Source organism: Phyllostomus discolor, chromosome 3 (assembly GCF_004126475.2).
Source record: "Phyllostomus discolor isolate MPI-MPIP mPhyDis1 chromosome 3, mPhyDis1.pri.v3, whole genome shotgun sequence".
In the NCBI taxonomy this organism is placed as follows: domain Eukaryota; kingdom Metazoa; phylum Chordata; class Mammalia; order Chiroptera; family Phyllostomidae; genus Phyllostomus; species Phyllostomus discolor.
Window position 1 is genome coordinate 183,941,539 of NC_040905.2, and position 13,092 is coordinate 183,954,630.

Consider the following 13,092-nt stretch of genomic DNA (forward strand, 5'->3'; position numbering starts at 1 on the left):
TGACTGCTCCTGGGGCAGGCGTCTACCTGGTTCATTCATGGGAGGCCAGTGGCCGGGTACTTCATGGTACAGAGCATTGAAACAATGAGTGAGAATGTAGGTATATTTAGTAAGTGAGGCTTCCTGGGCTGAAACAGTGGATCAGGCATATGTTGCTTAGATAATCCAGAATTCACACATCAGAAGTTGCACACTCACTTCTCCACTTAGTGCTTACTGCATGGGTGGTCTCCCTTCTGTGAAGAGGCAAAGCTTTGGTGGCCTCAGTTTCCATGGGGAAAACTTTCCCCTTCTCTCTTTCCCCTTTTCTCTCTTCAGGGAAGTCCTGTTTCTCTCTGGCTTCATAGCATCTGATTCCAGTCCTGGTATTATCTCCAAATGGTGGTAGCTATTTTCTGCCCTCAGAGAAGGTGATGTGTGATTCCCGATTCCTGATGGAATCTCCAAGTGTTTTGAGCAGGGTTGAAACCTGTGGACCAGGGATCTGGGTACGGACCCCGTGTATCCTGAGGGGCATCATTTCCACCTTTGTCCTCAGGAAGCCGCAGTAAACAGGCGAGGCCTTGGGAAATGCTGGTGTCGCTGGATTCAAACCACCCCTGTGGTCATCTCCACTCGTCTGTGGCAAACTCACGGGAACACTGACACACACTCACACACATGGAATGAGGAGATTGCTGACATGCCAAGTTCTGCCTTGGCCAATTAAAAGCTAGATGTCCCCTGGTTGGTGTGTCTGAGGTTTCCCTAGGCTGTGAAGAGAAATGAGGAGAAACATTTTCAGAAATACCTGGAATCTCAATGCCCTGAGACCCCATGCACTGAATTAGTAAGGGGTCTAGTCCAATGTTACTCAAGTGTGACCGACAGGCAAAATTGGCATCACCTGGGAACGTGTTAATAATCACGATTCCTGGGCCACTCCCTGGATCTACTGAATCGTATCTCTGAGTGTGTGTGTGTGTGTGTGTATGTGTGTGTATTTACAATGTGTGTTTTAGTAAGTCCTCCAGATGATCCTGATGCAGAAGCACTGGTCTATCTAGGCGTTTCCTAGGATCAGGGTCCCAGTTAATGCAAGAGGAGTGATGGTGTTTTTTATGAATTATCTGAATAGCTGCCTGTAATTCCTCTGTTCTTGAGTTAGCTGTTCTTTCTGTCCTTGCTTCCCCCAACCCCTGACCCTTGACCCTTGACTGTCCATGCCCCTGATGACCTCCTGTGGGTCACTGGTCTCTGGAGACTTCCTCCTCTGCCAGTAAGAAACTTCCTTCACAACAAAGTGAATGAGTCTCTAGTGACTCAGAGGTCAAGGAAACCCTGTAGATATTATAAATTTGCATTTGGGGGAGGGGTCTCCAACAACCTCCCATGATAGTCGTTGGATTTGTAACTAGAGACAGGAGAGGAGTACAAGCATCTGCAGGGTTCCAGCCGCGCTCCTTCAGTGATGAATGAGTCCATGAGTCTCCTGCTTAGACATCTGCCCGTCTGTTACAGGGTACAGCCAAGAGGAGGGCCCCAAATAGGCATTTGAAATGGGGTCCAGAACTTAAGGTGTCCAGGAGATTTTGGGATGTCTCCATCCCCCCCCACCCAGGGTGTGGGTTGGGGGAAGGGACAAATGGAGCAGGGCCATTGAGAGCTGTTTAGCATAGCAACAGCCTTGCAGCTAAGCTCTGGCGAGGTCGTTTGGCATATCTATAACCTTTGACTGGTTGCATAGATATGTCAAGTAGCTGTGATCAGCTCTAAGCCAGGGGAATGGAAGTAACTTCCCCACCCAGATGTAACTGGGGGGGGGGCGGGTCCCCCGAGTTACAGCGCCTGCGTGGGAGCTCAGAGAGGATTGGCTCCAGAACTTGGGGCCACACCTGCCCAGACTCATGATGGCAGCCCAGTAAAGCTGGAAGGATACGAGTTCCGGCATGTGAAGCCGAGTGTGGGAGGAGTCGGAAATGGGGCTGAAGAGGAAGACTGACCGCGGGGATTTAAAACCCAGATTTGGCGGCCATTGAGGAGGAGAACCATGCGCAGCCCTGAGGGGAGAACCATGCTGCTTTAGGAGGAGAACCATGCTGCTTTAGGGAGGAGAAGCATGCGGACTTGATGGAGTGGAGACTCCTGCAGCCCTGAGGGAGAGAACCACGTGTCTTTAGCAGAGTGGAGACTCCCGCATCCCAGAGAGAGGGAACCACGCGGCCTGGCAGAGTGGGGACCCCCACAGCTTTAGAGAGGGAGAACCACCACCTGGTTTTAGCAGAGATCCTGGTGACTCAGCCGAGGGTGCCAGGAACCCAGGGAGGTCTCCCAGTCGAGATGGGAGAACTCCCAACTGGGAAGAACCAGAGGACTGCCTGAGCCATGGACTTCCATTTCCTTTCCTGAGATACGGTACTCTGGACTGGGCAAAGGGGGAAGGAAGGAAGGACTATGTGTGGGTGTTTTTAGGGACTTTAGGATTTTTTGATAAAGACATTAGGTCACTACTTTAAGTTTGTATAGCATTAAATAAACATTTCCTTTCCTTTTCACGAATCTCTGGCATTGAGAGACGTCTTTCCTAGGGCGGCGGACATAATGGACCTGGGGCCTTCTTTCAATAATAGTATATCATCCCAGGCCCCCCTTGTTGTGTTCTGTAACACGTCTCCACCTGAATGTTCCTCACACACACTGTGCCCCAACATGAATTCATCTTACTCCCTAAAATCAGCAACTTGGTCAAAATTCTCTACTACCATAGTGTCATCATCATCCACCCATCTTCCGAGCAAAAACTATTGACTTTACTCTCTTTCCTGGTTTCCATATTCAGCTAAATACTAATATTATATTTTGCATCCACCAAATACTTCTTGAATCTCCCTGTTTTCACCACCCCTCTATCACTTTCCTAGTTAATGTCCTTGTCTTCACTTGTGAAAAGTGTTTCCCTGTCTCTTCAGTCCCTGTCCTCCTTCTCCCAATCTTCCCTCCACCCAGGCTGATCCCAGAAGGGCTCAGATGCAAATTTGACCATGTCAGACCTTTATCTAAAACTCCTACATGCCTTCTCATCCCCTATAGGAGAGAGTCCTAACTCCACAGCCCAAAAAGACCAACTACAGGCCCAGCCCTGCCTTCCTCCCCATCAGCAACACCCGCCCCTTCATGCTCCAGCAGCACTGCACTGCTGCTGATCTCTCCCCAGGCCTGGGCTCTTCTCATTTTTGTGCCTTTGTTCATGCAGCCCCTCCTGCCTGGGATGCTTCCCCACTGCCCTTCATCAGGTAACCTGCTGTCCACTCCAGTGGTGTGCTGGTAAATGTTTAACAACTAGATCTCCAGAACAAACAAACAAACAAACAAACACCCTGATCTGGATCATTTGCTGATTTCTGTGATATAAACACTCCCACCATGATGTTCAATTTTAAGCTACTAATGACGTCACTGATCAGCAGCTGGGAGGAGATACGTGCAGTCTTTGAGCCAGCTCCAACACACTACCGACCTCGGATCACCTCCAGGAAGTCTGGCCCCGGCCTCCCTCTGGGCTTCACAGCAGTGTGGGCATTCTCCCGTCCTGTGCTTCCCACCTTGTTGGTAACTTACTTTTCACCTCTTTCTTGCCACTAGGAGGTGCACTCCAGAAAGCAGAATATTACGGCCCTTTGTGTAATAATCACCTGCTGAATAAAGGGATGGGTCCAGAGCATGGGCACACAAAAGGCCACAAAGGAATGGACACAAAGGAACGTGCCCATTCTCTGGCCCCATCCCTGTTCTAGGTCACATTCTGGCAGTGACTCCCATGAGGTCTCAGAGCACATGCACAGATGGTAGGAAACTGAAAGAACCATGACTTAGATGAAGGTCAAGTGAAGACTAAGGAAGAACAGGGTAGGTTGATTCATGGGGCCTAATACAATGACCTGAAATTTTAAAGGGAAAGTGTGTCTTCCACTCAGAACTTCCAAAAAACCACTGTATAAGCACAGACCTAGAGTGATGGGGCGTGGCTATATCCTAGGAGAAAAGACTTGGGGGTCTGAATGAGTGTTGTAATCAGTGACCAGCGGGCTTCTGGACTCTGTGAATGGGATTAGAGTGTTCAGAGAAAAGGCAAGGAGGGAGGGAGAAAGAGAAAAGGAGGCAAGGGGAGGGGAAGCAGGCAGCAAACCTCCAGCGCTTTCATCATAATTGGATCTTAGGGATATTATCTCAGAAGAATACAAACTGAGTACAACTTACTTTCCAAACTTTAAATGACTTGAGGGACTAAAATGGTCCCCAAGAGAAGACTGGAATTTAAATTACCTTCTAAGGGCACTGTCAGTCTTTTGGAGAATGTGCCTTGAGCACAAAGGCGAGGGGAGAGGGCTGGCTGGACCCTTCGGCCGGCCGCCACACATTCTGAGCCTTCGCCCTTAGGAAACAAACCATTATCGCTCACTATTTTTCTGACAAAGGTAAGCACAGGTTTTGATCATACCAAAATCTCCATTAGCACAGCTGCATTTCTGCCATCAGATTTGATTGTAATAGCATGTGGGTTTGAGAAGGAGAGAGAGGAAGTCCTTTCACTGATATAATGTTAATGTCAAGGAGTCCAACAGACCCATCAAACTGTGGGAATCTCTAAGGTCATTCGGCCTCACCTGGCTTTATGCAGAGGGGAAGGGCTTGCCCAGGACTCCATAGCTCGTAGCCTTCATTTCATACAGTTGTCCCTTCTTAATTAAAAATGGGGACCCCTTCTCCTTTTGCACTTAAGAATCCAAAGCCCAGCAATAATAAGAAGCCATGTTTCTGGATCTGATGATGAAGACATGGAGGGAATATTTTCCTTACGTGATCCAGGTTCTTGGGAGAGGCTGGAGGGCTGGCTGACCGAGCAAAAACCTACCTGGGACTGACTCATTGCCCCAGGACACACATCACAGGTAGCAGGTGTCCTGGACACCTGAGTAAGCCCAGAGCGTCCCGGGCAACTCGAGGATTCCAGATGGAGACAGTTCTCAGTACTGACCAGCTTTTGTAATCAGTTTCTGGATGGTACACATGCCTCTACGGGATATATTAAATTTTTAAGGCCCTGGGAGAAAAATAGAGACTGCCCTTGTTTATCTTTCTGCTGAAGCCACACTATTTCTGGATATGTGGAGGGCTTCCTGTGGAAGAGGGGTTAAAGCTGCAAAAGAGCAGATTTTAGCCTAATATCGAAGGGGAACTACCTAAAGGAGCCTTGCTAGAAAGTTCACCACCACACCCCACATCACTCAGGGAGCCAGGCCAGGTGGAGGACTATGAGGAATGCAATAAGGAGCTTTCTACTTTGGAAAGGGAGCAGATTGCTAAATGCACCCTAAGGCTAAATGTACCCTAAGGTTAGTAGTGTTAGAGTGATTGTTATAGTCAATGATGATAATGATGATGATGACATTGACAATGATGGTGATGTGAGTACTTAGGTAATTAATTATGGTGATCACCATTTCCCCCCAATCCCTGTTACCACATACCACTAAATTTTGAGCTCTTTGAGGTTGGGGCTATGCTTTTCATTGCTGTGATCCTGGCACCTAGAATTTATGCCTGGCCCAGAGAAGATGCTCAATAAATGTCTATCAGCATGAATTAAATTATGATGGCCCTGCTTTGGTACCAGCTATAATGCTAAGCACCAACAGGGGAGTGTCTGGGCTCCCCAGGAAGGAAGCGCCACTGCACACCGAGGAAGCGGCCAGATGGCTGAGAGCTCTTGGAACTATGGACATCTGGGAAGTCCATGAGCATTTTAGATACAGAGCAAATAAAACTGAGTGCCCAGCACCTTCACTGTCCCCTGAAAGTTCTCTACTGCTTCAGAACACACCCCAGTTCGGGGAGCACTTAGCCGTCCTGGAGAGAAGGGCTGACAGAGCAGGACCCGAGGCTCTGTGAACAGTCTCAGGGCCAAGCTGGTGCCCCTGGTGCAGGCAGATGGAGAATGACGAGAAGAAAGACTGTTCAGTCAGGACTCTCCTTCAGCCTGGCCACAGTGCACGCAAGGCCCACTCACTGCCCTGAATGTGCAAAAGGATCAATAGCACGTTCAGACGCTGGCACTGTGTCTGGGCTCATTCTCTCCACGGGTGATACCACCGGAGAGTGCCTCCCACCAGCCCCAAGGAGATGGACACTTGAGTTTCTGTTTTTTTCCTATTGATTTTCTTTAAAAAATTTTTTAAATTAAATGTATTGAGGTAACATACTGGCTAATAAAATTGTATAGGTTTCAAATGTACAATTCTATAATACATAATCTGTATATTACATTGTGTGTTCACCATCCAATGTCAAATCTCCTCCTGTCGTCATATATGACACCCTTTACCCATTACTACCTCCCCTCCACTCCCCTTTCTCTCTGGTGACCACCACACTGTTGTCTGGGTCTATGAGTCGTTCACTTGTCTTGTTTCTTCACTTGTTTCTGTCAGTTTTATAACCCACACATGAGTGAGATCATATGCTCTTGACTTTTTCTGCCTGACTTATTTTGCTGCTTTAGCTGATATTCTCAAAAATCCATCCATGTCGCCTAAATGGCAGCATTTCATCTCTCCCTGTGGCTGAGTTGTATTCCATTGTATGTATTACCTCTTCTCTATCCAATCATCTATTGAAGGCCACCACGATTGTTTCCATGTTTTGACCACAGTGCATAGCGCAGCTGGGGGACCAGTGTGGCCAGGCCCCAGCATGCAGCGCTCCAGGGCCCGCACACGTCTGCAGCTGTGGCCGTGACAGCTTCAAGAGCCCACCACCCACAGTTTGAATCACTCTGCTGATTTTTGTTTATATTGTCTTGTCGCCTATGTGCCTTAATTTTTTTATTAATGAGTACCAGATGTTGTGTTGGCACAGTTATCTGTGGAAGTGATTTAGAGAGTGTAGTGATGTTACTTTCCTTTAGAGCGGATTCATGTTTGCTTCTGTCAGATATTTTGGAGCACCAAAAATCTGGGACAATCTCAGTCCAGTCTCAGGGCTTGGGAAGATTTGAAACTAGCTGTAAAACCTGGAAATGGGTGTTTCCTCCTGATTCACTCCTATTCTTGTGGTGTTGCCCTGGGGGCTGGGGGTCTCCTCCTACGGGAAGAAGTTTAGTTAGAAACAGCTTTCTGGTAGGCCTGGCACTTCAAAACCTGTTCCCCAGCTCCAGGAGGCCAGCAGTAGTGCCTCTCAGCCTCTCAGTGACACACAGCTGCAAACGCTGGTCTTACCTCTCTGAGTTCCTACATTATCCCAGACTTATGGCCTTACGATTCCTTGTTGTTTCATTACGTTGCCAATGCTTGACACAGATGTTTTACATAGTTTGTCCAGTTTTTATCATTGCCATCAGCAGGAGAGTAAATCCAAATTAACTTGTGTTTTTTTTTTCTTACTGGGAACAGAAGTTAAATATTGATTTCTACTACATTTTTCCTAGAATCCTATAGAGGTGACCAAATTGTCAAAGCTATTTTCCAGTTGCTCAGCAGGGTGGGGATTTTTGCCCGGCTGCTCAGACACAGCCTCAAGTCACAGAGCATTGAGGCTGGCCTTTTCAGTTACTGTGAGTGGCAGAATCAATACAACATGAACAGGTCCAATCGGACCACCACCGTGGCGGGGTTCATTCTGCTGGGCCTCTCCGCTCACCCAGCGCTGGAGAAAATATTCTTTGTGCTCATCCTGCTGATGTACCTGGTGATCCTGCTGGGCAACGGGGTCCTCATCCTGGTGACCGTCCTTGACTCCCGCCTGCACACGCCCATGTACTTCTTCCTGCGGAACCTCTCCTTCCTGGACATCTGCTACACTACCTCCTCAGTCCCCCTCATCCTTGACAGCTTCCTGACCCCCAGGAAAAGCATCTCCTTCTCAGGCTGTGCCGTGCAGATGTTCCTCTCCTTTGCCATGGGAGCCACCGAGTGTGTGCTCCTGAGTATGATGGCATTTGATCGCTACGTGGCCATCTGCAACCCCCTGAGGTACCCCATGGTCATGAGCAAGGCTGCCTATGTGCCCATGGCTGCCAGCTCCTGGGCAGCTGGTATCACCAACTCAGTAGTTCAGACATCCCAGGCCATGAGGCTACCCTTCTGTGGAGACAATATCATCAACCACTTCACCTGTGAGATCCTGGCTGTCCTGAAGTTGGCCTGTGCTGACATCTCCATCAATGTGATCAGCATGGTTGTGGCCAATGTTATCTTTCTTGCAATCCCTGTCCTGTTCATTTTCATCTCCTATGTGTTCATCATGGCTGCCATCCTGAGGATCCCCTCGGCCGAGGGGAGGAAAAAGGCCTTCTCCACCTGCTCTGCCCACCTCACAGTTGTGGTTGTCTTCTACGGGACCATCCTGTTCATGTACGGGAAACCGAAATCCAAGGACCCACTGGGAGCAGACAAACAGGACCTTTCAGACAAACTCATCTCCCTCTTCTACGGGGTGGTGACCCCCATGCTCAACCCCATCATCTACAGCCTGAGGAACAAGGATGTGAAGGCTGCTGTGAGGAACCTAGTTCTTCAGAAACACCTCGCTAAGTGACTGTCACAGGCACCTGCACTGTCAGAACACAAGGCCCCCAAACTCTTCATTGCACTTGTGGGAAAATGGTAACCCAGGGGGGCCCTTGGCCTATCAGTGGAAAAAGCCTTTTCATTTCTGGTACTACTGATTAGTTTGTTGGCTTCATATGAAACTATACTGTGTCATATCAGAGCTATACTTTGCTGCCCAAATCTTCAATCTTCTGATACCAGAACTTGATGAATATCTGTAAGGAGTAGATGTGCTCAAAAGAAACAAACATTTGAGTGGTACAGGCCCTTAGGGCACACTGTCTTTCCCTGGGTAGAACCGCTGCTTACTCAGTTCTGCTCCGGCCTCACCCCAGAGACTTTCGCTCTATCTGATGGATGGATAAGTTGGGAAATGCCATCTGCCGCAGCCTATAACAGTGATCATTAGCACCATGACAGGAATGCCACTCAGATATTAGCACTAGAAATAGTAGGACTTATTGTGAGCAGCTGCTTTGTTTTGATCTAATGGAATCTTGCCATTCACCATATCCTCCTCTTTACCAGCACTGCAGGGAAGCTCAGAGGCAGCCGCACCACCTCACTGCAGCAGGTGGTAGAGCGCTGCCTGACGCAGTGCCTGCAGCTCCCACACTTTCATCCGTGCAACTGATGTGGCGCATGGGTGGCAGTTACATACACCCAGCACACACTCCATAAGTATGCCCATGCTGTGATGAAACCCCCAAAATATTGGGGGGGAAGCAAATGCAAAAATCATTCTTAATCCCACAGTTAATGAGAGGCCGGCAGAGAGTTACTCCCCGCCACTAGTGGCCATGGGAACAGTGTAGCTCTCAGAGCTCTGAGTCTACAACTTTCTCCGATGTGCAAGGAATGGGCTGGAATAGTGTGTATTTACTGTGTTACAGAGATTATTTTTAATGCACTTAAATTTGTGTTTGTAAAAGTGAGTTATTACCAAACTTTTGTCCTTTAATTATTATTAGTATACCACAGGTTATTTTCTCTTTTTCTTCCCTCCCTCTTCCTTCCTCACCCCCATGTTCAATCAGCTCCCTCTTCTTCCTGGTTGATAGTTGCCTCCAAAATTGTATTCATTTTCTATTGCTGTATAAAGTCTATATATTTACAACCCATTTGAATTGAAAAAAATTGAAGTTTGGAATCTATATTACCTAGTAAGTAATTGTATTAAATCCAACATCAGGAAAATCTTTGCATTGAAAATGGCATCTCTTTTAAGAATGGTGTACAGGGTGGGGCAAAAATAGGTTTATGGTTGTGAGTACACAAGACAGTTTATTCTTAACTATTGTAATATTTTCCATATGAACAACTGTAAACCTACTTTTTCCCCACCCTGTATGCATGTATGTGCACATATGTGTGTTTGTATGTGGTTTTATAACTGGTATGGGGAAAGATTAAGAACAATGCATTGATTTATGGCTGCTTGAGTTAAGCTTTCTCCCACAATTTACTAATGTAACTCAGTGATTTCCTGCACACTGAGAGCTCAAAAGAAACAAACATCTGAGTGGTAAGGGTTGGAGTACCACTTGTACCATTGGTGCTCAATGGAGTACCATTGATTTGGACTTTTATTCCAACCAGTTATTTCTCACATTTTGACTTCCTGCTGTGCAAAGAATACATAAATAACCCAAAATCTGTAACAACCACGTCTGATAAACCAGCATCCAAAAATGTTATCAAATATTTCAACAGGGGTAGAAATGAGGATTTGTATAACCCTTTGCTTCCCAAAAAATATTTTTAAAATTTCCTTATAGTCTGGGCACACATTGTTCAGGCTTGGTTAGCCTCAATTCTGTTTAGACTTCCTTTCTTGAATTCAACATGATTTCCCTACTCAATCTAAATGAATTTTTATTTAGGAGAAAATACGAGAAAAATTCACTTGGGCTTGTGCAAGTGGATCTTTGTTCTTCTATCAAAAACAGCAAAAGTAAGTAGGTTGGGATTGAAGTTGATGGAAGAGTCAGTGGCTCACAGGTGACACTGGCCACAAACTCAGGGACCATCAGAATTCCCAGGGGACCCTCTAGGGACCAGGGACGATCTTGGTTGTTCTAAATTACACCTGATGCTTGGGGGTTAAGTCCAGGCCCTTAGTATTGTGGAAAGTCCATTAACATTCCAAATTGAATTACTACGACAGCTGTTGCTAGCACTCTCAAAGAAAATCAGAAAGCTATTCAAAGAGCAGCTGGGTGGGGGAAGATCAGGAGTGGGGTAGGCAGACGGCTCAGGTCAGCACAGACTGGGGTTGGGCACCCCCTGCCATGTCCCTCTAAAGGTGCTCTCAGCTTAGGCCAGGCAGTCAGGGACCTGCCTTCCAATTCTGTCTCCAATACCATTTGCCACTGCTGAGCTCTTGGCTAAGTTCTTTCCTTCTCTGGGCCTCAATTTCCTTGTCGGTAAGATGAGAGTTTATCACCGCATCCCTCTCACTCGGCAATGTTTGTGAAAACACCTGTGGAAAGCCCAGAGAGGGAGAACTGATGGCTCACACGCCACGACCTGTTACTCATTGATAAGGGGTCTCCTCTGGGCTCGCTCTCCCATTGCTTTCCACAGTTCACAGGCAATGACTCCAAACCGCTAGTGCCACCCAGAGCACTGTTTGAAGGAGACGTGAGTGCCTGACTTTGGGCTTTGCGCCTTGTGCCTGCTGTAAACCGCCATCTGGTGGACATTTCTGCAAGACCCTGAGATACAGAGCTTCTTGAACTTCATTTAATGTGCTCACTAGTCACCGAAGGATGTTGTGAAAATACAGGTTCAGATTCAGTGAATCCGAGGTGGAGTCCAAGATTCTACATCTCTGACGAGTTCCCAGGTGATGCCTCTGCGGCTGCCCTGCAGGTCATGCTTGGAGCAGCAGGCCCCAGCGGACTTGGGACCAAGGCTGAAAGAAGAGGCAGGGAAGCAGCTCCTGTGTGGAAGTCTCCTGCTGTGAGCCCAGCCTTCCCGCATTGGCAACCCAGTCTGGTCCCTCTGACTGATGTCCGGGCAGCAGTTTGCCCTGTGACCTTGCTTCTCTTATGGGTCTAAGAAGGATTGTTGATTTATCAGCATGTTCATCTTTTTACTTGCTAGTAAAGTGTGGTGACTTCAAGATTCTTACATGCTAGCCTGGAAACCATGCATTTCTACTCAATTAGCTCTAAACGCACAAGTGCAAACAGATATAAAAATGTGGCCAAATGCAAAATAAGAGGCATAAATAATATAACAGAGGAAGAATGACTGCCAAATTTTGCAGAAGACACAATTTTTGTATTTCTAAAACTAAACCAGAAAACTATTAGCAGGAATATGAGTTCAGAAATGTTAAAAAAATAGGAGTAACTTCTCAAAAATCAATTGTACTTCTGCATACCATCAGTAGACAGAGAAAAAAAACAACAGGAAGAATAGCATATCTACAGTAGTATTAAGTTCTAAAGAATTGGGGACACACATAATTCCCAACATAATAGACTGAGTCAATAAAAAGAGATTGTGTTATGTGAACATATGGGAAGGCAGAGCAATTGACCAGAGAAGTATTGTAATAAAAAATAACCTTGATTTCTATGGTGGAAGCTCTCAAATCGTAACCAACAGCAGAACTTCTTGATATGCATACTTCTGGGCTCTGTCTCCAAAGATTCAAACTTTGCCAGGTCCAAGGAAAGGCCAATAGGAAACCTGAGTTTAGAAAACATAGTTATTTAGTGTTTTTAACCCCCCAAAAGATTCTATTGAACTCCAGAAATTGCTAGTGAAGAACAATTGAACAATACAGGATTTTGTGAAGGTAACAGTGTTAGATTTTTCCCATCAGATTTGAATTTAGTACAAAGTAACAATTAGTGAACTATACACCATTGTTTTTTTTTAATTTATTTTATTTTATTTTTTTTTTTTAAGATTTTATTTATTTATTTTTAGAGAGGGAAGGGAGGGAGAGAGAGAGAGAGAGAAACATCAATGTGCGGTTGCTGGGGGTTCTGGCCTGCAACCCAGGCATGTACCCTGGCTGGGAATCGAACCTGGGACACTTTAGTCCCCAGCCCGCGCTCAATCTACTGAGCTACGCCAGCCAGGGCCCATTGTTTTTTTTAAGCTTAGTAAAGTTAGTGGCATCAGATATACCAGAAAATTCCAACTACATGAAATTAATATGTATATGTTAAATCAAAATTAATAGCACAACTTTTTAACAGTGGGACAGCAACAATATTCAGCTGGATGAAGATGTGCCTTTGATCCATAGGTCACGCCATACGCTGCCATAAACTTTAGTTGGATTAAAATTAAACATAAAACATCATCATGATTACAAAAAGCTAACAATGAACAGAATGACATATTTATTCCAGCTGTGGAAGAGAGCGTGAAAGAAGGTATCAGAATTAAAACAGACAAAACGCTTGAATAATTTAGTCTGAGCAAACACGAATCGAACTGCTCCCAAATGGAGGTTTCTCAGGTATTTGATTTGAGCTTATTA

General features: G+C 46.2%; 1 protein-coding gene across 1 annotated transcript; it reads left to right on the forward strand.

The window, feature by feature from the left end:
- The first annotated feature begins 7,466 nt into the window (after positions 1-7,466).
- Positions 7,467-8,579, forward strand: LOC114503110 (olfactory receptor 13C7-like). Its single transcript, XM_028520512.2, has one exon. The coding sequence runs from the start codon at positions 7,612-7,614 to the stop codon at positions 8,569-8,571; it is 960 nt and encodes a 319-aa protein (XP_028376313.1). The 5' UTR covers positions 7,467-7,611; the 3' UTR covers positions 8,572-8,579.
- Positions 8,580-13,092: the final 4,513 nt, after the last annotated feature.

Excerpts from the sequence above, each read along its gene's own strand:
- LOC114503110 (XM_028520512.2), top strand. The coding sequence starts at position 7,612 with ATGAACAGGTCCAATCGGACCACCACCGTGGCGGGGTTCATTCTGCTG.